The sequence below is a fragment of the Mesoplodon densirostris genome, chromosome 4, assembly GCF_025265405.1.
Source record: "Mesoplodon densirostris isolate mMesDen1 chromosome 4, mMesDen1 primary haplotype, whole genome shotgun sequence".
Taxonomy (NCBI): Eukaryota; Metazoa; Chordata; class Mammalia; order Artiodactyla; family Ziphiidae; genus Mesoplodon; species Mesoplodon densirostris.
The window spans coordinates 29,721,518-29,745,813 of record NC_082664.1 but is presented as its reverse complement, the minus strand read 5'-3'; the positions used below and the strand labels follow the sequence as shown (position 1 = coordinate 29,745,813).

The 24,296-nt window shown below is 54.3% G+C and overlaps 1 protein-coding gene across 1 annotated transcript; it reads left to right on the top strand.

Annotated features, from left to right (window-relative positions):
• The first annotated feature begins 5,622 nt into the window (after nt 1-5,622).
• On the top strand, nt 5,623-23,651 carry VSX2 (visual system homeobox 2). Its single transcript, XM_060098004.1, has 5 exons — nt 5,623-5,992; nt 7,293-7,377; nt 11,255-11,378; nt 22,312-22,492; nt 23,326-23,651. The coding sequence occupies exons 1-5, from the start codon at nt 5,623-5,625 to the stop codon at nt 23,649-23,651; spliced, it is 1,086 nt and encodes a 361-aa protein (XP_059953987.1).
• Nucleotides 23,652-24,296: the final 645 nt, after the last annotated feature.

Sequence of the window (24,296 nt, the reverse complement as noted above, 5' to 3'; positions counted from 1 at the left end):
AGCCCCCCAACATGGCTGGCCTCTCACCACTCAGGTCTCTGCCCAAATGTTGACTACCCAGAAACCCCTTCCTGCCTTGCATCAAAAAGAGGCCCCTCCTGCTGTCAGTCTAAAACCCCTCACCCTGCTGTGTTTTTCCTTAGCACTTTGGATTCTTAAATTATCCTGTTTGTTTACTTACTTGCCTCTTTGTTAACTGTCTCTCAAACTGGAATCTAAATTCCATGAAAGCAGGAGGCTTTGTTTTCTTTTACCCCACAGTATTCCCATTAAGAGTATCTGGCATACAGTCGGTGCTCAGTAAATACTTGCTGAAGGCGCTTGACTAAATTATCTTGCAACATTCCTGTGGGACAAAACAAAACAAACATCCTCTCAGGGCATCAGGGATGTGGTCACTGTGTCACTGGCTCTGGATTCAAAGTCCAGGGTGGCTGCTTCTGATTGGTGGAGCCCAGGTCATATGACCATGTTCTAGCTGCAAGGGAGGCTGGGAAAGCACGTGTCTGGCCCCTCCAGTTTCATTGCAGAATTGGGGCTCTGAGACCCATCACTTGAGACTGAAGGGAGACTGGACACAGCCCAGAGGCATGCAGCAAGCTGGTAGTGGAGCAAGTCCTCTAAGCCTTGCTGTTCTCCATTGTTCCACACTGCCCACAGGTGAGCACTGGGGAAGAGACAAGGGCGATACATGTGGGATGTTTTTCTTTTCCCTTGAGTGGCTAAGGAATGGTTACTGCTGAGGGAGGGAGGAGACAGGGAGTTGTGGGCACCTGAAACCTGGTGGGTGGTGTTCTGCTGGGATAAGATCCTGAGCTGCAGATGGCACCTGGAACACCTACCTGGTGACAAGGTTTACAAGACTGGCTTGAAGGCAGTGCCAAGAGTCTATTCCTTCCTTCCCACTCCCTGGGGCCCTCCAAGAAATGTCCAAAGGGTATAGATTATTCCTTGGAGAACTAGGAGAAGGAAACCAGCCCAGATGTTTGAGGTAAGGTGTTCTTCGTAGACTGAGGTTCTGGGGATTCACCAGCCTTGACCTCAGTAGCCCTTCTCAACCCCTTTTGGTGTCCCTTCCTTTTCTCTCTGCCATTCTCGGCCGGGCAGGATGGTAGCTCAAGCATTGCTGGGGCATCACTTGACTCCCTATACCCAAGCTCCCTTCCTCTGTTTGAGGCTCTGGTTCCATCTTCAAGTAAACAAGAATGCAGTGGATTTGGACTCTGGTTGGCTCTTGGCAGCTGCATGTTCCTGGGGAGGTCACCTAGCCTCTCTGAGGTTGCTTCTTCATTTGAAAAATGATATACATCTTTCAGGATAGTTGGCAGGATTTGTTGAGACAGTGTGAAAAAGTCCAGAACTTAATAAATGTTCATTGTGTATAACTTAAATGTGAATCAAAATCACTCCTGTTTAAAAAAAAAAAAAATCATTCCTGTTTTTCTCGTAGCATCAGCTACTTACTGAACAGGGGAGATGGGCTATCTGGCCCAGTGTCTGATGAGAGGAGGATGAGAAAGCTGGAGCTCAGGGACTCTGCCAGGACAACCGTCCAGCACAACAAGACAAGGTGTACTCTCAAGGGGTAAGCCCAAAATACACAAGAGCATTAAAAAAAGTGAAACACATTCGTGGGTGACAGATTCATAATGGGATTATTGATTCAAACACAGATCCTTTCTTTTCCTTGTATTTTCCACCCTCCTCGCTCCAAAAATTGTTGCTGACGGCTGGGAGGCGACTCAGGGAAGGAGTTAGCAAGAGACAATGACTTGGCTGCAGCTGGTGCTAAAAATGACCAGCATCACAGCAAAGGAAGGAGATGGCATCATCCCTCATCCCTAATCTCCCTCCCTGAGCCTTAGTATCTTATTTGTAACAAGGGGGAAAGAACTGGAGAAGCTGAGTGGATTAAATGCCATAAGGGGTCTGACACCCATTAATAATAGTAGTAAGAATCGTGATGTCTGGAGTCCCCAGGGCCAGACACCATGTTAAATGCTTTAAAAATAGCAGCTCCTTCAATCGCTGGCCCAAACCCCATGAAGGCCGGGACTAGGTCAGTCTTGCTCCCCGCCATATTGTCAGTCCCAAGTATAGTATCCTCCTACATGATGATGATAACCAGCACTCCCAGGAACCTTATTTTGTAGTCTTATTTTGTATACTCACAGTATAGCCTTATTCACCATTTTCAGCACTGTACATTTCTAATCTTCATGACAGTTCTAAGGGGTAGGTACTACCACTGTCCCCATTTTATGGATGAGAAAACTGAGGCACAGAAGGAAAAGAGAAGCTGGGTAACTTTCCCAAGGTCACCAAGCAAGTGATAGAGCTGGAGTTTGAACCTAGAAAATCTGTCTCTAGAGCCCATGCCCTTGCCCCCTATGCTAACTCAGGGGGTCAGGGAATGCTCACAAGTCCAGTGTCAGGCTGTTTTATAGATAAAGCAATAGAAGCTAAGAGGGAAGTTAAATGACTGGCTCTAAGCCACAGAACGATTAGGCGACAGACCCAGGATGTGGGTCCAAGGTGACCAAGCTAAATGCCTCTGAAAGGGTACAGTTCACTCCCCCAGGCCAAACCCTGGGGGCCAGCCTTTCCCTGTAGCCCCAGCCCTGCCCCCCGCGACCCCAAGTCCACAAATGTCCTCAGTTTTGGTCTGACCTCAGCTAGGCAGCTCAGAGACAGCCTTCCAACCAGGAGTCCTTCAGGAGTCCAGTTCCAAGGGTGGGACTGGCTGCAGGCTGACGCTGGGCCCTCCCTTCATCTGTAGCCTCTGGCGAGTGTGCCTCTCAGAGGGCCTGGGGTTGTCCCCATTCCCAACCTCCTAGGGCAGGATGGAGGTTGTCTCGCTGGGAGTGGGAACTGGCAGCTTCACATACAGTGTTTGGTCAAGAGATTTTTCATCCTCCTCTCCTGGTAAGAGCTGGCTTTCCATCACTCACTTCCTTGCCCATAGGCTGGCATCTGGCTCATGGTGGACGTCCCGTGATAAGTCAGGGATATGACAGCTGCCATTAACAAAACTTCCCCATTCAACTTCCCAGGGTAGGCTGGCATGTAGGGGAGTCCGAGAGAGGGATGGAATCAAAAGAAAACAGCTTTTGACACCAGACTCATTTGAGGTTGAGTCTGGCCTCTCTCTGCTGCTTACAAGCTAGGTAGCTTGGGACAAGTCACCTAACCTCCCTAGGAGCTTAAGTTTCCATATTCATAAAAGGATAATAGAAATTCTTATCTGGAAGGCAAAGCCACTGCTTTGCACGGCTCTAGGGGGCATCATTCACATGGTTGTCTGTGTGAGTGGTGCCACATGGAACCCAACTCCATAGAATAAAGGGGAAAGATGCCCCAAGATTGCATATCCCTGAGTCTGTACCTTGCAAGTAAGAATAGGTATGTGAACTTTCAAATGTGGAACCAAGATACTAACAGGGTCCTTGTGAAGACCTGATATTATACTATGTAAAGGGGCTGGGGAGCTTGGGTGCACAGTAGGCATGGCATTATTGTGGGATAAGGAGGTGGCCCTTGGAGTGAACAGTGCCCCTCTCCCAGACACCTGCCGCACTGAGGGATGTCCCTGCCTAGTTCTGGATCTTGTGTGGACCAGCCCAGAGCAGATGAAGACCCGCCTCACAACAGCCCTTTAGGCAAGGCCTCAGCTTCCATGTCCTATAGGGTTTCTTCTTACTTCTCAGTTTGGCCTCACGGCAACCACAGAGGGCACTAGGTATCCTGGCAGTGGGCTGGGAGAGTTGGGGGTTTCAATCTGTTTGGGGGTTTGCAGTTGACTGGCCCAGAAATTCTGACTGGAATTTCTCCCCAGCCTTGCTTTCCAGTCTCTGCCTAAAACAACTCACCCTGTCTTTATTTCCCTTCAGAGGGTGCCTTCAAGTCAAGACAGCTTTATTAAAAACCTACCACTGGGCTTCCCTGGTGGTGCAGTGGTTGAGAGTCCGCCTGCTGATGCAGGGGACATGGCTTCGTGCCCCGGTCTGGGAAGATCCCACATGCCGGGGAGCAGCTGGGCCTGTGAGCCATGGCCACTGAGCCTGCGCGTCCGGAGCCTGTGCTCCGCAACGGGAGAGGCCACAACAGTGAGAGGCCTGCGTACCGCAAAAAAAAAAAAAAGAAAAGAAAAGAAAAAACCTACCACTGTATGCTATGCTAGGCACAGTGGAGAGGAAGGTGCCAAGGTAGATAGACAGTCCTTAGCCCCACAAAGCTCACAGAAGAATTAGCTGAGGAGGTGGAGTGCAGGGACTCTGGGGTCCATGGTGCACGTATGTGTGTGTGTGTGTGTGTTTATAGAATCACCTTCACTTAACACTTGGACCCAAGGGAGCCATCCTCCCTGAAAGCAAGGAACCAGTAGCTCCACTGCCCACCTTTGGAATTCAGGCTTTTCTTGTTTCTCCAGGTGAGGGTCCTGCCTGCCTAGAGCAGTTCCCTGCAGACTCTCACCACTTTTCAACTGGCCCAGCTGGCTGCACTTCTGCAGCTTCCAACACAGGAGTTAGTCAAGGGATCCCCATCGAATGGGCACGGAAGCTCGCCTTTTCATTGCCTCTCACACTCTCCCTTCTCCTCCTCCTTCCCTCCACTTCAACAACGCCATCCTCTTCATTCGTCTGTTCAGTGAACTCTGAGGTATAGCAGACCCTCTGACTTGTCTATCTGATTTACTGGGAACCTCTAGCTCCTTGCTCAGAGCTAGTAAGGGCTCAATACATATTAGTTGAGTGAATGGTTAGAAGAGAAATGAAATCTTTCCATGGAAGTTGGCGACCCTTCATGTTTATTCTAGGAAGATGCTCAGGTGTCCACCGGTGTCTCCAAAAGAAGTCACCACCGCTTTTCTTTCCCTCCAGGAACCCCTACTCCTGACCCCCTTATTCATTCATTCATTCATTGGGTGATATTTATGCCTTCTGAACTGGACATTGTATCCTGTGCTGGGGAGACAAGCTTTGAGCTCTCCCACCCCATCTCCCTCTTCAAACCCCTTTCATTTTCCCCGTTGCCACCACACACCCTGCCCAGGACACTTGGCCCTTCCTAGTTCTGCCTTTTTCGGAGTGGTCCCATATTTGGGTTTCTTTGACCCTGCCAAACCTGTATAGGATGGAGGGAGGGAGGGAGGGAGGGAGCAGGACTCCCAGTCTCTAGCACCTGCCCTCAGCCCATCCCTCCACCCCACCCCACCCCAGGGACTGTCCAAGCCAGCTCTGCCCAGAATCCCTAGCCACCCAGCCTCCTGGAACGGCCCTGAACCTTGTTGTCTCATCTCAGCCTCTGGGGGCCCTGCCCATGGGCGTCCTGCAGAGCCCACCCGGTGCCTGGCCCCAGGTGCCCTGGCCCCTCAGTGCTGCCCGCGGCGGGAGCTGCCAGCTTTTTGGAATTCCTAATCGCTCCTGGCCCCGGTGATTGGCTGCTCAGCTCTGACCCCACTTGGGCTGCCGCCTGGTTGGATAAAAGGGGAATCTCCTTGGGGCTCCTGAGCATTAGACATCGGAGGGGGCACCTGGGACCAACTTCGTGAAGCGGGGAGCCCGGCGGGGGGGTGGGGGGAGCAAAAGACCTGCGGCCTCAGCCCCTTCAAAGAGCCGAGAGATGACGGGGAAAGCCGGGGAAGCGCTGAGCAAGCCCAAAGCCGAGACAGTGGCCAAGAGTACCTCGGGGGGCGCCCCGGGCAGGTGCACCGGGTTTGGCATCCAGGAGATCCTGGGCTTGAACAAGGAGCCCCCCAGCTCCCACCCGCGGGCTGCCCTCGACGGTCTGGCCCCCGGGCACTTGCTGGCTGCGCGCTCCGTGCTCAGTCCCGCAGGAGTGGGCGGCATGGGGCTACTGGGGCCCGGGGGGCTCCCCGGTTTCTATGCACAGCCCACCTTCCTGGAAGTGCTGTCCGACCCGCAGAGCGTCCACTTGCAGCCGCTGGGCAGAGCGTCGGGGCCTCTGGACACCAGCCAGACGGCCAGCTCGGGTAGGTGAGGGCGAGGCTGTGTGGCTGCCCGACTGGGGTGAGAGCCGGGAACCCCACGCCGTCGACTCTCGCTTGCACCGTAAGGCCTCCTCCGGGCGCAAAAGTTCGTGCCCGGCCGAGAGGTCGCAGCGCGGGCCTGGAGCCGGCGCGCCCGGGGCGAGGGCTCGGAGGATGCTCCCGGCTGCTGCCGGGTTTTGGCCTCCGCGTTTCCGAAGCCCGAGCTGTGCTCCGGTCCCCGGGTCGCGCCGGCTCTGCCGCGGCGCCTGATTGGGGCCCCACTGGAAAGAAGGCTTAGGGTGTCGGAGCGCGTGGGGCAGTCGGGGGTCCCCTTCCATTGCTCCACTTCGGCCCCGGCCTCTCGGAGGACCCGCGCTCCTAGAGCCCGATTCCGTTCCGGGCGTTGGCGGCCCGGGAAGCGGGTGCCAGCTTCGGGCCCCAGCCCTGGTGTCCAAAGTTGTCTTTTCCTTCCTCCTTTCCTCCGTTCCAAGCCTCCCGCACTGGTCAGCTGGGTTTTAATTTTCTCCTCACGAGCTTAGACAACTCGGCCACGGCGGCGGCCCAAGGGGTCTCAATCCGAGATGCCACCTAAGCGGCACAATATCTCGGATCCCGGCTCCTTGCGGGCTCGGGACCCCTGGACGACCCTGCCGCGCCCTACGCGGGCAGTTTTCCCGGCCGCACGTCTCCGCCAGCTCGGCCCTCCGGCTCTGGTTCGCGCTCTGCGATTTCCCCGATTTTCCGCTCTCGTTTAAATAATTTATTTTTATTTGGAGGGGTAACGAAAAGTGGTGCGTCGCAGTCTCTCCAGTCCTGAGGGGGGGCGCATGGTGCGGGCACTGGAAAGGGGGTTGTGCCCGGGAGCCCCCAGCCCTTCCCGGAGTCCAGGTCTCCACGCCCAGGCTCCGCTCCTGCGGGCCACCTTCCGAACCCCGGCGCCACGGCTGCTAGCGCAGGACAGGGCGCCGAGCCCGGGGCACCGCCGGGGGGCCCTGCGACCCGCGGAGGCTGTCGCGCTCCCCTGCTGTCCCTGCCCAGGCGTGTCTGGGCCTTTGCTTCTCAGAACGAAACAGAACGGAATGTGTTCACGACCTCCAGATTGCGGCGCCGGCGTGGGTAGAAACAGCCGTGGCTTAGGCATGGGGTAGACCTCGCGGAGGGCTCTCCGGGGAGACGGAGCAGGCCCGGCTGCTCCCGGAGGCCGCCGGGGGTGGGGCCCCCGCGGGTTTCGGGAGCCTGACGCGCCCGGGTGCTGCGGAGCGCGTCCCCCATTCTGCCGCACGTGCCTCCGCCCGCTTTTCAGATTCTGAAGATGTTTCCTCCAGCGACCGAAAAATGTCCAAATCGGCTTTAAATCAGACCAAGAAACGGAAGAAGCGGCGACACAGGTAAGGCCCCTGCGGCGTTTTCGGTCACCTTCCTGCTCACCTATCCCCTGCCGTCGTCCCCTGTTCGGGAGTAGGGTCGCTCGGACCCTAATTTCGCCGGCTCTAGATCTGAGGTCCGCTGCTGTGCCAGGACGGGGAGACCGGACGTTGTTTGGGGACATCCGCCCGGGGCCCTGGCGTCCGGCCGTGCCGGGTGAGGACCTTGATCGGCCGCCGGGGAAGCGGCACCGTTTCAGGCTTTCTCCTGCTTCTCTGGGAGAAAGGAAAGCCCCCAGCTAGGGCTAAACCCGAGCCCGAGAGGAGCTGACGGCCCCCAGGTGCCAGCCCTGCATCGGCACATTCGGAGAGCCACGCACACCTCCGGGCGGGCAGATCGGCTCTCCCCTCCCGCCGGAGCCGGTTCCTCTGCCCTCTGCCCCGGCCCCTATTCCTCTCCCGCCGTCCCTGTCAGCGCCGCCAACCCCCTATCTTTCTGCCCCCACCGTTCGCAAAATCTCGAGCGTGATACCCGCATAGATGGCAAATTTTCCTTTGGCTTCTGCTCCTCTGTGATCCGTAAGCCTCAGTTTCCTTGTCTGTAAAATGCCGAGAGAGGAGTGTGTGCACTGAAGGACCCCGCAAGCCCTCGCTGGAGTGGAGTGGGCTGCCTTGGAGGATACAGACTAAAGAGTGAGGGTTTTTTTGTTTTTGTTTTTCTTTAAATATTTTTAAAATAGACATTACTTGCACAAAGTTAAAATACAGTAGGTGCCGAAAGGTATATCCTGAAAAGTAATTCCCCGCACCAGACCCGCATTCCCTTCCGCAGCCGCTACCAATTCCTTGTGCAAATGTATGAGGAGGTTTTCAACAAATAAAGGAGTCAGAACCAAAAATCGACCTGACTTCCTGCGGGTGCTGTTTGCCCCTGCGCTTACCCTGGCTCTGTTTTCCCAGATCTCTCTCCGTCCAGTGCGGATGGAGCGCCCGCAGGGTTCCCGATCGCTGGGTGGACGTTTCCCCCTGGGGTGCTCTTCACCTCATCCTCTTCGTCCCAATTTGTTCTCAGCCTCTTTGCACCCTTTCTCTGGGTGCTTTTCTGCGTTCCTCTCTTCCTTCACCCCCGGAAATGACCCCCACGTTTTAAAACGGCTCTTCCTCACCTCTCAGGCCCTAACAGGTTCTGGCTTGAATGAGGGTGAACTTTGACTTGGTTTCTTGGTGACCTCGGTTTGTTCCCTTCAGGCGGCTGTTTGTTTTTGTTTTGTATTGTTTTGTTTTGTTTTATTGTAAACGGAAACGTTGTTTTTAGTCCTGATCCTGGGTCACTTTTTACATTCATCCGTCCAGCAAATATTCATTAAAACACCTCCGATGCATCCATATCATGCTGGTGGCAGGGTGGGGGTAATCCTGTCAGCCTCTGGAGCCTGGACAGGGACCTCCAGCAGGGACAGGGACCCGGAGGGCAGGTTGGAGTCTGGCTGACGGGCTTCTGTGCTGCTGACCGAATAGGGGTGGGGGAGGGATTCCCACAGCAAGGAGAGCCCCGAACAAAGCACCCCCAGGAGCAGTGCTTCTGCATGGGGGCATCTCCTTGTGCAGCAGTTGGAGCTGACTGACCCACGGCCGAAAGTCCATGCTTAAGTTTTCTAACCCTCTATCCTCACCTGATACCCTCTCCACCAGGGAAAATTTGGGTGCTTTGGAGGGTTCCCAGGGAGACAGGACAACAGCCCTAGGTTTCGGGCTATTTCTGGTACACGAAGGGAACAGATTATTGGAGAGAGGAGAATGGCAGGTGCAATTTTTAATTATTAAAAACTGTGTTTTCCTGAGCGTCTCTCATTTGGGGAGTTCAGGTAAGAGACTCTGGAATATGGTGATGAGAGGCAAGCATCTCTTGATCACCCAGAAACACAAGGGGCTTAGCAGGGGTTAGAGAGGGGAGTGGGGATGGAGCAGCAGCCTTCGGAGTCTCTCAGATTTTGCTCTTCCCTTTTCCTGGAAGGCTCAGCTCTGGTAGACTGGTTACAATGGGAAACTGAAGGGTCTGGGGTTCTGCGTAAAGCCAGGAACAGGGTTTGGGTCACGTTGTACGGGGCGCAGGGAGACTCCCTGGAGGGCACATCAGCATAAACACGTGGATTAGCTCTGAGGCAGGAATGAGGGGAAGTCTGCGGGATTTGAGGCATTGTTTCATTTTGTTTCTCTCTTAATTCCTTTCTTTTTTGCTTTGTTTTTTTGTCTGTTTTTGTTGTTGTTGTTGTTTTGGGTTTTTTGTTTGTTTTTAATGAGAGCTCTCCCAAGCAGAGGCTGGCACTTGAATGGTTCTGAATGACCTGTCATCACCTTTCCTCTTTGGCTTTGGCCACGCCCCAATAGCTGTGTGCCTCAGTTTTCCTAGTTTTGAAAAAGACTTGCATGTTTTGATTGTTTATTTTGACTGTCTGTTCAGGGACCCTTCAGTAAGTGGCAGGAGAGGAATAGAAAGCAGCAGATCTTCAAATTCTGAAGAATTAACTTTCTGTATACATAAGCATTCTGTTCCTCCCAAGAGGATAGGAGAAACAATTTAGAATCAAACCAGTCATTTTCTATAAAGAGCAGAATCTTTCTTTCTCACACATCCCCCGCATCATCCTCCAAGACGTTAAAGCCAACACCAGCACAAGGAGTATACGGGGCTGACATTTGTACTTTTTCCTTGTGTTGGGTGAGGTGAGGTCGGCAGCGACGGATTTTAAACCACACGCCCCCCCATGCTGGTTCCAGGGTCCAAATCCCGGAGTCTCAAGCAGGGAATGTACCATTGTACAAGTGGAGTCTGCGAAAAAATCTGGACTATATTGCTCCCCAGCTTGTTGAGGAGGGTGCAGGATAAAGGTCACCTAGAACCTGGTGAAATTCAGGTCTGGAAAAAGAATTTGTGTCTGTAAGTGGGTGAGTAGTGTATTTATTCAAGAAAGGGGGATATGAACCCCCTAATATTGGAGGTAAAACATTGTATGTACTGGAGCATATCCATTTGCTAGGGTAAGAGGATGTGGCTTTTTACTGGATTCTTAAAGCAGTTTATGACTCAAAATAGGTCAATGTGAACCGCTCTGTGGGCACTGGGGGAGTGTGTGGGAAGGCGCTCTTGGGATGACCTGAATGAAACTCCCCTGAATGGGGCTCCCGCTGGGTGAGTGGCTGAGCCTGTGTGTGGGATGGCGGGGAGGTGACCCTTGTCTTCTGGGCCCAGGAAGGGACAGAGCGCCCCCTTCCCCATCTCCCTGCCCCCAAGACTCCGCGGGCGGCTCTAAGGAGCCTTTAGGTCTGGGCAGGTGAGGAGGGCGGGCGTGCTGAGCTAGGGTGAGGGGCTGCTAGAATCAGTTAGTTCTCTGCTGTACAGACACTGGGGCTGGGGCGGCTGCTGCATTTGACCTTGTGGTGAATCTTTGAACTCTGAGTACAATTTAAAAGATCAACTCTCCTGTCTGTGAGAGGAGCCCAGGAAGCTGGTCCCGATGAGGCTGAGGCACTTATTTACCTGGTGAGCCCTCCACGCTGTGCCTGGAAGAAGAGGGGCTTTCTGCAGTTTTCTAAAATTTGTGTCTTAACACCCTTTCCCCCCAAGCACTTCCAGGAAGATTCCCAGTATAAAATGTCACTGAGGGCTGAAATAATACTCCTCACCACCAGAAGGGCAGTGTGGGCCCTCAGACTTGAATGAAGAAGAGTTCAGAGGATGGGGTGGGGGGTGGGGGGGCAGGGAGCGAGGTTGCCTCCCATTGTGCTGGCCAAGCCTGGGTTTGGGATCTGTCCAGGAGCCATGGGGGAGGGCCATTCTGTCCTCTCTGGGACAGCTTTTTCCATTTTGGGGGTCCTGACTGACTTTTTTTGCCCCCCTCAGGACAATCTTTACCTCCTACCAGCTAGAGGAGCTGGAGAAGGCATTCAATGAGGCCCACTATCCAGACGTCTATGCCCGGGAGATGTTGGCCATGAAAACAGAGCTCCCTGAAGACAGGATACAGGTAACAGCTCTGAGTCCCTGTCTCACACTTTCCTTACCCTCAGGGACATCGACTGCCCCAGGCTCCCAGACACCCATCTCCCACCCCGCAGCAGAGTGTGTGCTTGTCTGTAATCATGTCCTCATGCACAGCAGTTCATTTAAGCAGGCAGGTGTTTGCTGAATACCTACCATGTGAGATGGGCACTGCTGGGGGAACAAGAGACTTAGCAGAGGAGGCGAGGCCTGCTGCTGCACTGTGGGCTTCCTGAGGAGTATGTGAGACAAACCATGCGCCTGGAGGTGGCCCCAGGCCTCTCTGGGTGCCTGGGGGTGGGGGAGCATCTGTCTCCCTTCCTTCCACTGCTTCCCGGTTGGGAAGAGGTTGCCCCCTCCCTTCCTATCTACTCCCCACCACCTCCATCTACCTGAGCCTCCTTCCTCCTCACAACCCAACAGCTGGCCCTGCCCAGGGCTGCTGCTCCTTGACTTCTCCCAGATCTGGCCCACGATGTGCTCATTAAGCCCCTCCCCCTCACTGGAGAGTTTTGTGGCAGAACCAGCCCTGACCTGGACTGGGCTGTCCTCAGCTCTGCTGGGCGCCCAGCCTCCTTTAATCAGTGTCAGGATCCTCCCAAGTCCAGGATGCTCCTCGCTGGGCAGGAGTGGGCCGCTTAATCATTTCTTTGGGAGGAGATGAAGTCTGATGATTCTCCAGACAGGGCCTCCAAGAGCAGGAAGAAGTGATGTGGTGGAGGAACACTTCCAGAAGCTTTGGGGTTGCCTTAGTTGGATCAAGACCTTTAATCAAAGCTGCTCCTATTGGGACACCTGAGTGGCCCAGAGTAGTTGATGGCCCAGGCTGGAAAAGGGTGGAAAGGGTCCCGACTTCCTGAAACCCCATCTGCTCCGAATCTCCTCCTCCTTTGTGTCTCCACGTGTGATGGGAGTTGGGGCGGGTAGGGGACAAGTCCAGAGGAACCAAATTAGGCGTGTAGGTTCCTTGCACTCCCTCACTGGAGAACCAGAGAATGGGAAACGAGGCATGAGCTGCTTTTCCAGAAGAGCCTGCCTCTCCGCTGGAAGTCTATGGGGAATTTCAGCCAATGGCTTTAGACAGTGACACTAACAATAAGCTCAATTATTCATAAGCAGATTATCTGTTTGGCGCATTATCCATGGTGGCCTGGATCCATCATCCCCCCCCAGCTGAGTTCCAGTGGGAACAGGCTGGGTGTTGCTTCTGGATCTTGTGTGTGTGTGTGTGTGTGTGTGTGTGTGTGTGTGTGTGGTCATGACGAGCAGCGGGGGTGGGGTGAGACTGCCCAATTTCCCCGTTGGTTGGTCCCACATTTGTGCTACTGACCAGTAGGAAAGAACAGCCTGTCTCTTGCGGTGGCTTGTCCTGAAATCCCTTTGGCTGTGGTGGTGGTGGTGGGTGGGAGTGTCTGAAAGATCTGGGGAAGCTCGCCCTCGCCCTCGGCTGTCACTGCATTGCTGTAAATGCCCAGCCGGCAGACTCTAGGCTTTTTAAAATCACTGGGGGCGTTGTCTACAGGGTGGTGTCTGAAGCCACCAGAACCAGCATGGATGAGCCAAGAGTGTGGAGTACATTGATTCCCTGGATTGTAAGGACTGGCTGTGGAATTTGCGGTTATGGGAGAACCAAGGCAAGGATCTCTGCAGCTCTTCCAGCACTGCCTGGTTCTTTGGCTAAATGATGCTCCCAGAAAGTGTTTGTGAGTTGTCAAATAGCCGTGCCCCCAAGTGTTTTACCAAGTGGCCTGGGAAAGGTCTTAACATCTATCGGTGACAGTCACAGCTCTATCCCACAGAGCAGTTCCCATGTGCCCAGTGTTCTAACTATGGGACATGCACAGGAGAGGCAGGGTTGTGCAGTGGTTAGGGACACCAACTCTGGAGCCAAACTGTCCTGGCCTCACCAGTTACCAGCTGAGTGACTGTGGACAAGTTACTTCACCAGCCCAAGCTTCCCATTGCTCATCTGTAAAATGGGGATGACAGTGGCAGCTGCAGGTGTGATGAGCCATGTGTGTGGCGTGTTCCCGTGGGTCCGGCGTGGGCCCAGCTCACTTGGTTTGAGCTCTGATCTCATTAAATCCTGGCGACAGCCTGTGGGGGAGAGAACATTAGCCTCCTTTTATAACTGAGGAAAGTGAAGCCCAGCAACTGCCCAAGGCCAGACAGCTAGTAAGTGGGGGGACACAAGGACCCACCTAAGGTCCCTTTAGGCTGTACCTAAAGCCCACTCATTCACCACCTGCCTCTTGGGTTTGAAGCCTTTGCTTTGACTTGAAGCTGGAGGAACAGAGATGATTTGATGTCAGGTGGGAGGCCTGTATCAAATCTTCTTTATTAAAAAAACCCCGATATTCACTGAGTACCAGGTACTGTTCTAAAAACCCCCAAAACTCACTCATAAAAAAATTATTTTTTGAATGGGCGAATTCAGGTACATGAATTCAAAAGGGTGAAATGTGGGTCACCCTTGCCACCGTCCACCAGCAGTCCCTCCAGGGGTTACCAGTTTCCTTTGGTTCCTTCCAGAGATAGTTTATGTATATTCTTTAAAAAAATTTTTTTTATTGGAGTATAATTGCTCTACAATGTTGTGTTAGTTTCTGTATTCTATTCCCAAAGGATCCTCAGAACGCCCGATGGACTAGGTACTATTACTATTCCCACTTTACAGGTAGGGAACCTGAGGCCCAGAGTTCAGACCTGAGTCCCTTTAGACTCCAGAACACTTACTTCACTACACTGCCACCCTTCCTCCTCATTTCCTCTCAGCATGTTGATTTAGTGGAACCAGTGCATCTAAGGATGGACCCTACCACTCAGAGCCAGTCCCCTCCCCTCCCCCAGCTTTCAGGCCTTTGTCTATGTGTTGAGGCTTAAGGGGAAGGGCAGTTATTAGAGGCTCCAAGTCTGAAGTTAGACATTCTCAGGTGGAATGGAAAGGTTATTGGACTGGATATCCAGTCAGGGACCCAGATCTTAGTCCTGGCTCTGACACCCACCAGGCATGGCAGAGGCCAAGCCATCTGTAAAGGGAAGAGGGGGAATCCCTCCCAGAGAGCAGCCTCCTCAGAATCACCTCTCTCACTGGGCCCCTGGGCTGCCATGGGTGTAATGGAGGAGTGGGACAGCCCCAGGTGGACAGCTGGGACACACACTTCTGCTGGGCCAACCCAAGTAAGCCCCTGGATGTGTCTGAGACCTACTGTCCAATGTCTAACGAGAACACAGTGTAGATGTGAAAAGTCAGACACACCTACTTCTAATCTTTGTTTCACTGCCAGCAAATCAAACTCTGAGCGTCAGATTACTCATTTGTGAACTAAAAATAACAAAAATTATCTAAAATAATTTAACAAAAGTATTGTTATTGGCATTATTAGTACATAGCATTGTCCCAGATATTAAGTGCTTTCCATGCCCTTTTTCATTACATCCTCACAAAAGCTAGTTGAGTTAGATGCTATTCTTATCCCTATTTTCTGGATGAGGAAACTGAAGGGCTGAGAGGTGAAGTAAGTGGTGGACTGGGATTCAAACCCGGTACTCAAGTACTATCTCAGGAGAGCAAACGAGGGAAACGGGAGCACCCGTCTACAGAAACTGGAATAATTAATGCAAATTGCAGTGATGAGGGACCAGCCCCCTCAGTAGTGGCGATTCCCTCTGCCTTTGTGCTTTGAGGGCAAGCACTTCCTCCCTCTATATCTCTCTGGGTTGGAGTGTGAAGGGATAAGGTGCATTGCTGGGGGAAGAAGAGATTTCCAGTCTTCATATCAGACTCAGACACGAAGTCCTTTTTGTGTCTCTGAGAAATGCTAGGATATGGCATTCTGGAAGCCCCTGCCGGATGTCAGCCCTGGGGAAGAGGAAATGGATTTCCAGATTGACTTTATTTTCTCTGTGTGGTCACTCATTCTCAGAGTTGTAAGATAGGAGAATATTAAGATATTCACTTATGTGTTTACTGTATTTTTTTCTGACAAGAGTTGTATTTATTTTAAATGCCTCCATTGCAGAGATATGGATGCGCAAAGTGAACAGAGACATCTCACCTCCACTTTTAGCAGCCTGGTGTGTTTGGAAGGATGATATTTGGATTCTCTGACTAGCACTGTTCCATTCTGCCTCTTTTACAATGGTCCCCTCCCAAGGGTAGGGGACAAAGTTTTAGGGGATTATATTCCAGAAGTTAGAAGATAGCTGCCTGGATGGGAAAGGGTTTCCGTGTGTCTCAGCCCGGGACGTTTATGAGATCACAGGACAGCTTTTTTAAATTACCCGTCCCAGCCCCCCACACCTAGCAATGCTAGGTTTGGTTTGATGTGGAGCCTGTACGTTTTTAAAGCTCTCCAGGTGATTGTGTGTAGCCAGTGTGAAAATGCTGGGTCAAGGGCTTCCCTGGTGGCGCAGTGGTTGAGAGTCCGCCTGCCGATGCAGGGGACACGGGTTCGTGCCCCGGTCCGGGAAGATCCCACATGCCGCGGAGCGGCTAGGCCCGTGAGCCATGGCCGCTGAGCCTGCGCGTCCGGAGCCTGTGTTCCGCAACGGGAGAGGCCACAACAGTGAGAGGCCCGCGTACCGCAAAAAAAAAAAAAAAAAGCTGGGTCAGAGGCTCAGGAAAAGAGTTTCTGTGTTTTAAGTGGGTTAATATGAGTGGAAGAAAGTGGAGTACTGGGTAACCTGGTGGGATGACCTGTCCAGAGGTTCAGGGAAGGATGCTGCATAGGGCTGCCAGGAAACATGGGCAGAGCTGCCCCCTAGTGGACATCAGGGGCTACAGCAAGGCCAGGCTTCTCTGGGCCTGAAGCTGGGACTGGAAGGGGTGTGCTGAAATATGCTGTCAGAAGTGCTGAGTGGATGTGGAGTGTGAGGTCGTTAAATCACGCCAGCAGTGAGCCCAGATTAATCAGCTTCCAGTCAGAGAGGAGAGAAGCTAAGTGAATATGATGGAAAGTGCCACATGGCCAAAAAAGCGGGCCCGATAGCCTGGGGCAAGATTGGAGGGCAGGGCCTGGGGTAGCTAAGGGGCCAGAAGTTGCAGAACATCTATCATGCAAGATGTCTCCTTTAGTGGGGCAATCCTGGAGGGACTGCAGAGGGAAGGAGGCCTGGGCACATAGTCCTGTGGGGATACAAGGCTGGGAACTTGTGAATACAAGAGAAGCCCTGGTTACCCACAAAGGGAGAGAGACAGCTGACAATGTTGCCTGCCGGCTTGATGGGTGCCCTGCGGCAGAAGAGTGTCCCCTTTGGCAAGAAGCCCTTTCTTGGGTCCAGTCCATCCTTGGAGGCACGAGCTCTTGGGACCCTCTCTGCCAGGTGTGGAGGCACCTGTCAGACCAGCTGTCGACAGCCAGAGGCCTCCTATCTGGGCTCTCTGAGTGCTGCTGGGCACCACCTGTGAAGGGAAATGCACCAGGAAACCCAGGCTCCTTCCTGAGCTAGAAGATCTTCCCCCTCTCCTTTCCCTGGGACTACCAAGCTGGTGACCCTTGATGTCCCTTGTAGGCCGCTTCTCAGGCACTTGGAGGCCCTGAAGTGGAAGGCAGGGCTCTGGTCCTTGCTGGGGCCTGCACGCAGGCTCTCCTGAAGAGTTGCGGACCCGACTTCCTTGAGAGTGGAGCAGTGTCTTCCAGAAAGTGCGCAGTCAGGAGAGTGAGAGAGAGATTGAAGGAGTATTGTGGGCTTGCCAGAACCAAGAGACCAAGCAGGAAAGGGGGCCTAAATGCTGAAAAGGCATGTCAAAGGTGGGAGATGGGAGGACCCGGCTTTATGGGAAAAGTGTCACCGAGCATTGGCTTGAAAGCAAATCCTCAACTCATAGCACATTTGTCCCCAGAATTCACCCAGCATCAAGCCAACGTTTTTCAGTTCTTACAACACGCCAGGCATTTCCCATGCACTATTCTGTTGAATTTTTACAACAGACCTGCAAGGAAGTGGTATCATAGGGTAGATGAAGAATTGGAAGCTCAGAAAGGTTAAGAAATGCACCCAAAGTCACAAAGGCAGTTGGAGATAGAGCAGGGGTCTCCAACCTAGGTCTTCTAGCTCCTGATCATAGCCAGCTGCATGGGTGGTCTCTTGCACTTGAGCCTCAAGGGTCTGGGAAACATTAGAAATGCGGGAGAGTTGCAGGGGCATCTGTTTGGCCCCTAGAGGGGAAACTCTGAGGCTATCTGTATTAAAATCTTACAGCCTGAAGGTTAGCTCTGTCCCCGCATCACACCTCCTGGAGTTGTTACTGTTGTTATTATTATTTGTCAGTCCAGCCTTGCTGCAGAGCACGTGGAGGGGCCAGAAGGGCAGGTAATGCCCATAATTGATTAACCTGACCCCTGCACAGACTCCCACTGACTTTCTGTGCCTCCACTGAAACAATAATAAGTAGCTTTTATTGAGCACCTTCTGTATGACAAACACTGATTTTAGGCACTTTCACTTATTTCATTAATCCCTGAAACAACCCAGAAAAGTAGGTATTCTTTTTTTTTTTTTTTTTGGTATTCTTATTTTATGCTTGAAGGGACTGAGACTGAGAGAGAGCAAGTAACTTGCCCAGGATCACATAGCAATTTTTGCCACAGTTGGGAATTCCAGTTCAGGACTGGCTGCTTTCAGTTCTTCTTGCAAATGTTTAAGTTCTGCACGCATGCTGGTTGCTTCCAGGAAGGGAAGAGAAAGGCAAATATGAAGAGTGGTTAGGGTTAATTCTAATTCCTTGTCCTCTTCCCTCCAAGGCACCAATGCCACCGCTTCCCTGCCAGCTGTCCTACAAAGAAATTGTTTTGGCTGTCCAGGTTTCCTCCATAAACTGGAGCAGCATCTGGTCTTCAAAGAGCCAGGCATTCCAGGAGCCCATAACCAAGGTCTGGATGACTCCTGGTTTGAGCGACCAGCTGGCACCAACTCCCCTTGGAGCATCTGTGGGCAAAGTCTGATCTGCAGACCAGTTATTGATTTGTCCAAATTAGGAGACTGAGGAAAACGGTTCCGTTTACAGGCCCCGGAGATGATCTGAATCCCAAGTCTGCACTCCCTTCTTCAGTGTTCCAAGAAAGATGCTGTTTCCATCTGAGAGCCCTGCCCCCCTCTCAAGCTCATGGAATCCTGGGGAAGCCAGGGCAATGCACCTTTCCAGGCATCCACACTTGGGGGGGCGGGGGGAGTGGGAGTGGTAGTGAGCATCTCTGCTTTTGTTTACTCCACAATCCCTTCTCCAGAATACCTGATTCTATTTATTTTTATTTCTTTCTTTCTTTGCTGTGCCATGCAGTATGTGGGATCTTAGTTCCCCGATCAGGGCTCGAACCCTCGCCCCCTGCATTGGGAGCTCGGAGTCTTAACCACTGGACCGCCAGGGAAGTCCCCAGAATACCTGACTCTAAACCGTACTGAAAACAGACACTTCTTTCATCAGTTTGTCAACAGAGCTCATTCTTGGCAAAAACCAGATCTGACCTCATGCTCTTTATTTGTCCCTTATGAATATGTGTATGTTTTGCTGCAGAAATCAAAGCTGGTTTGACTATGGGGTACTACTGTTGCTGCTGCAGGATGTTACATAACATGTAGTATATGCATCACATATTTTTTCTAAAATCCAAAACATTCTGGAGTCTGGCCCCAATGGGTTCCAGTTAAGGGCTGTGGTCTTGTTGTTTTGTAATGCACCGTATTCAAGCAGGAAGGTCATCTCCTGCCCAGGAGGCAGATGGCTTACTTAGATTCATAAAGATAGCCTTCCCAACCCTCTGTGGTCAGACTTGGAATTCCACCTTGGAATTCCATCGCCAAGGGGTTCATTCTTTTTTTTTTTTTTTTGCGGTATGCGGGCCTCTCACTGTTGTGGCCTCCCCCGTTGCGGAGCACAGGCTCCGGACGCGCAGGCTCCGGACGCGCAGGCTCAGCGGCCATGGCTCACGGGCCCAGCCGCTCCGCGGCATATGGGATCCTCCCAGACCGGGGCACGAACCCGTATCCCCTGCATCGGCAGGCGGACTCTCAACCACTTGCGCCACCAGGGAGGCCCAAAGGGTTCATTCTTTGCTGTCTTCTCTGTGAGGTGGATGAAACCAGAAGTCACTTACACCTTCCTGTGGCTTAGTCCTTTTAGATTTTTCCTCTGTGCAAAAAAAAGCTTGAGACGAGTACTTGTAGAGGACGACTAAGTGCTAATGGGAAGGAAGATAGAACAGGACCGAGGTCTCAGACAAACTTCTGGCTTTGGGTAGGGCAGAGGGCCTGCAGGACAGACAGGGCCGCAGGGGAGAGATCTAAACACACCGCAGAGCCAGGCCAGGCCGATGGCCGAGTGAGCCGGAACTCGCATGGCGCTCCGCTTTCCGCTCTTTAGTGCACGGAGCGCAGCCATCTAGTAGCCTTCAAATTACATAAACCCGTTCCTTGGCCAGGATCGCTGAGTGCAGTCTGGGTCTAGACCAGAGGGAGGCCTTGCATTAGCTCCGCAGCTCTCCAGCAGGGACGGCAGGTGCTAAACCCGGTGGTGGCAACGGTGCGGCTCACCCGAAGCGGCGCCGCCCAGGGAGGGACGAGCGATCGTTTTCTAAGAGCGCGGGCGCGGGTCAGTGTGAGGATTGAGAGGCCCGGGGAATCTGAGGCCGCGTTTCTCCCATTTTTAGAGGTTCCTAGTTATTTACAAATGAAGAAATGCCAAAACAGGTTACACACATTTGGGTCAACTTAAAGGTGTGCGAGGACCGTGCGGTCTGGAAGCAGCCCCGCAGAAAGTCTGCGACCACGGGGCTCTGGGCGCCTTGGGGGTGCGGCCGGGACGCCCCCTGCTGGATGTGGCTGGCCGCGCTCCACTGCAGACTCGGGGCTGTCGGGAGCTGCCAAGGAGCTCACTCCGCCACCTGGCGGCGGAGGCGGGAACCGCAGGGGCGCGCGGACTCCGAGCCCCCGCCGAGGCCTCCCCGCGGCCGAGGCAGCAAAGGGTTAAGCTGTCAGCGGCGCGATGTTAAACAGGTGTCAAAGGCTCCCCATATATCTGCAGATTGAAATCAAATTCTTTGCCGTATAAAAAGATAAATTACCCAGGCGCTGCCGCGCGTCCCACTCATCACGCCAGCGCCAGACGGCAAGCAATTTTTTTTTTTAATGTGCTAACGACCTAATCAAGCAATCAAGTCGGAGAAGATTGCAGAGTGACCGGGGCAGCCATCTGCCGGCGAGCCCCGCATTCATTTCCCGCGCCCTCGCGTGGGGAGCGGGCCGGGGAGGGAGCTGCCGTGGGGGAAGAGGGGAAAAAATCCTAAACAAATTAACACCCAATTTTCCCTGTCTAATTAGTTAAATGAGAAGTGTTTGGGGTCCCCCGGGGAGGGGGAGCGGCTTGCGGCGCGGCTCGCTCTGCCTCCCCAGCATTAATTAGTGCGGGTCAATGCCGCGGCTCCCGAGAGAGCAGCCGCTTTAATTTCCCGTGATATTTCAGTGCTTGAGGCCCATCGATTCAAACAGAAATTAACTTATTTTTCAATCAGCCCAGGGCTGCCCCTGGGGGTGACTCTTCTTTTGCCGCCTCCTGAATAGAGCTGGAGCAATTTTTCATCAAAAGCTGAAACCTCCGCCTCCGGGGGCGGGGGAGAGGGCCCGGAGGGAAGGGCGGGGACCTGGCCGAGGTGAGGGAATGGAAATCGCCCAGGAAACTAATAGATTTTCCCCGAACCCGCCTCTGCCCTCCCTCCATCCCCCCACTTCCCGGGGCGCTTGGGTGGCTCGCCGCCGCCGGGGTCAGGGCCTGGAGGGGCTGTGAGGGGACCAGAGGGGGCTGGCGGGCCTGGGTCCTTCCAGAGACCCCCGGTCTGCCGCGGGCCTCTCACCTGCTTGAGGGACAGTGCAGCTGTCCCTGGCTCTGGCTCCTGTCAGCTGCAGGAAGCCTCAGGAAAAATGTTTGGGGGGACCAAGAAATTCCGCCCTCCTCCATGCGTGAAAGGGACCCTGGGATCTCCTCCCAAAACCAGGCTGGAGTGTTGCCGATACCCCCAGCCCACCCCATGCTCTTTCAGACCTCGCACCAGTCAGCTTTGGGGCCAGAGGAGCATGCCCTAGAGTGTCCCCCACCGAACTCTCCTACGTCCCTACCTTCACGTGCTCCTCACACCAGAAGGATTTTGTCTTCCTTCCTTGACTGAAGGATGGCTGCCCAGCTCCCCCAAATGTCATTCAGAGTTAGGTCCACAATTGTGCACAGTGGGTGAATGGAGGACACCATGGCGGGGCAGGACTTGGCCAGGACAGGGCAGAGAAGAGAGGCTGACTCAGGCCTCTTGGGAGTGTCCCCTGCCCTGCTTTGCAGCCGTTCCCAGGCTTCCTAACACCTGGATGAAAAGCCCTGTGCTGCCTGAGTCCACACTGACCTCGCCTGCCCTGCCGGGACTGCGCTGGCCTCTGCAGTTCTGGTGGAGACAGAGCCCTGAACCAAAGGCGCTGGAAAGGACTTTGTCCTCTACCAGCCAGAAAAGGGATTCTGTTTGTATGCTGGAGGTGTGAACACTTGCAAGAGAGCTATGAGGGTCGGGCTTCTCGGCTGCAAACTGAGGACCACATGGGGAACTGCCCATCTTCTAGACCCTGTCCAGGAGGTGTCCCTACTCCATCACCTTAAACTGCTTTGGTTAAAAAGAAAAAAAAAAAAGACCATTTTGCCCATCATGTTCTCACAGGACTTGTATCTCATTCTGGACACCTTAAGCCTGGAGGAACCCCAGGGGTACTTCGGGGTAGGTGAGCTTAAGTAAGGATGCCCTGCTGGAGGAAGCGAAGTCACAGGGAAACGGGGCCATTGGCAATCAAAGAGGCGGGTCCCTTAACTCCAGGCAGACACAGCGGGGTAGGGGCCTGGCCTCTGCCTGGTGGAGGACGTCCCTGACCTGTTCGTCTGCACTTAACAGGTCTGGTTCCAGAACCGAAGAGCCAAGTGGAGGAAGCGGGAGAAGTGCTGGGGCCGGAGCAGCGTCATGGCGGAGTACGGGCTCTACGGGGCCATGGTGCGCCACTCCATCCCCCTGCCGGAGTCCATCCTCAAGTCCGCCAAGGATGGCATCATGGACTCCTGCGCCCCGTGGCTGCTGGGTAAGAGCCTGCACTCTCCCTGGGGCCCTGCCCCTGTGGTGAGGGGAGCGGGCTCCCTGGAGGAGGGGACAGACAGAGCCCTGGAGCAGGGACGCCTGGCCACAACAGCCTGGCGGGAGAGAGGCCTTCCAAAGCCGGCCTCCCGGTCTCCCGTGGGGGCTCAGGGGGCAGGCTGCGCCCAGGGCTTGGTGTCTGTCCCTCGCACCCACCTACTGGGTGCCTAGGACTCTCATCCTGGACGGATCCCCCTGTGGGTTCTTTTGTCCTGTGAGCAGGGGGTGGCTATTGCCCCAGGGTGTGTATCCTCCTCTTCCCTTGGCTGGAGCTGGGGTTGTGGTGAATGAAACAGCCCCTCTTGGGGGTTGAGGGGACCACTAGGTCCCTTTGGCCACCATTCTGGCTTTGCCCAAAGGACTTCTTCCCCCTAAATCTCTCCACCTGCCATCCTCCCCTATCTGCCATCTGGACCTGTGTCTGACAGCAGCGCCAGCTTATCTTGGAGTTCTGAGATCTGGAATCCCAAAAGGGAGGGCTCGGGGAGCAAGTGCTGTGCTTGGGAAGGGACAGACAGGACTCCCGGGGGCCAGGTGCCCAGGGACTTGGCTGGGAGAAGCCCTCTGCAGGCCTGGTGCCCCGCTGCTGGTCCGCAGCCTCATCCCCGGCCCCCCTCCCGCTGCCCCGGCCCCGACCCCTGGGACTCGCGTGACTGCGGTGTATGAAGTAAGGCTTTCTGCTCGTCCTTAATTCTGGCCTCTCTCTATCTTTGCCGTTTTCAGTTCAAGATGGCTTTCCCAGGCGCTTTTCTAAACCCGAATACCAACAATTCTTTTTAGGGATGCACAAAAAGTCGCTGGAGGCGGCAGCCGAGTCGGGGAGGAAGCCCGAGGCGGAGCGTCAGGCCCTGCCCAAGCTCGACAAGATAGAGCCGGAGGAGCGGGGTCCCGACGCCCCGGCCGCCATGTCCCAGGAGGAACTGAGGGAGAACAGCATCGCCGCGCTCCGAGCCAGAGCGCAGGAGCACAGCACCAAAGTGCTGGGGACTGTGTCCGAGCCCGACAGCCTGGCCCGGAACGGCGAGGAGCCGGAGCAGGAGGAGGCCCCGGACGAAGACAGGCCAGCGGAGAAGCTGAGTCCGCTGCAGCTCGAGGACATGGCTTAGGGCAAGGGCACGCAGACACCGGAGCCCCGGACTCTGCTCGGGGCCTGTGGTGCTGGGAGGTGTTCTCAGAGGCGGGGCCCAGGCCGGCTTTCTGCCACCCTCCCCCACCGCACAGGCCCTCTGTGACCCCCAGGGGACTTCAGGCACAACTCAGTCCTGGCTGAGGCTTTGGGCCACGCTGAGACATCCCTACCTAGTCCTGACCTGGCCAGCACCCTCCTCCTCCAACTAACAGACCTGCCTCGGAAGCCTTCTTGCCGCCCCAGACCACCCCCTCAAGCTGCTTTCAACTCAGTCCTCTGGCGGCTCTCCGTGTCCGAATCCACCCCTTACTCTCTGTTCTCTTGCTCAATAGCGCCCTCCTTCCCAGCACCACACCCCCTGTGGATTGTGCTCTGCCCAGACCCAAAGCCCGCTGCTGCAAACACACTGCCCGCCACAGCGGCGACAGGGATGGAGGACCTGCACTCCAGTGCCGGTGTCCTGAGCGCCCCAGCCCCCCAGCGAAACTCTGCTCCCCTGCCTGCTCCTTCCTCAGTGTGGATGATGTACTGTCCTGAAGGCCCAGGCGCAACCCCTGCCGGCCCCCGGCGCTGGGGCCCAGATTCCAGATTCAACTTGGAAAGTCTCAGCCTGGGCCCCTCG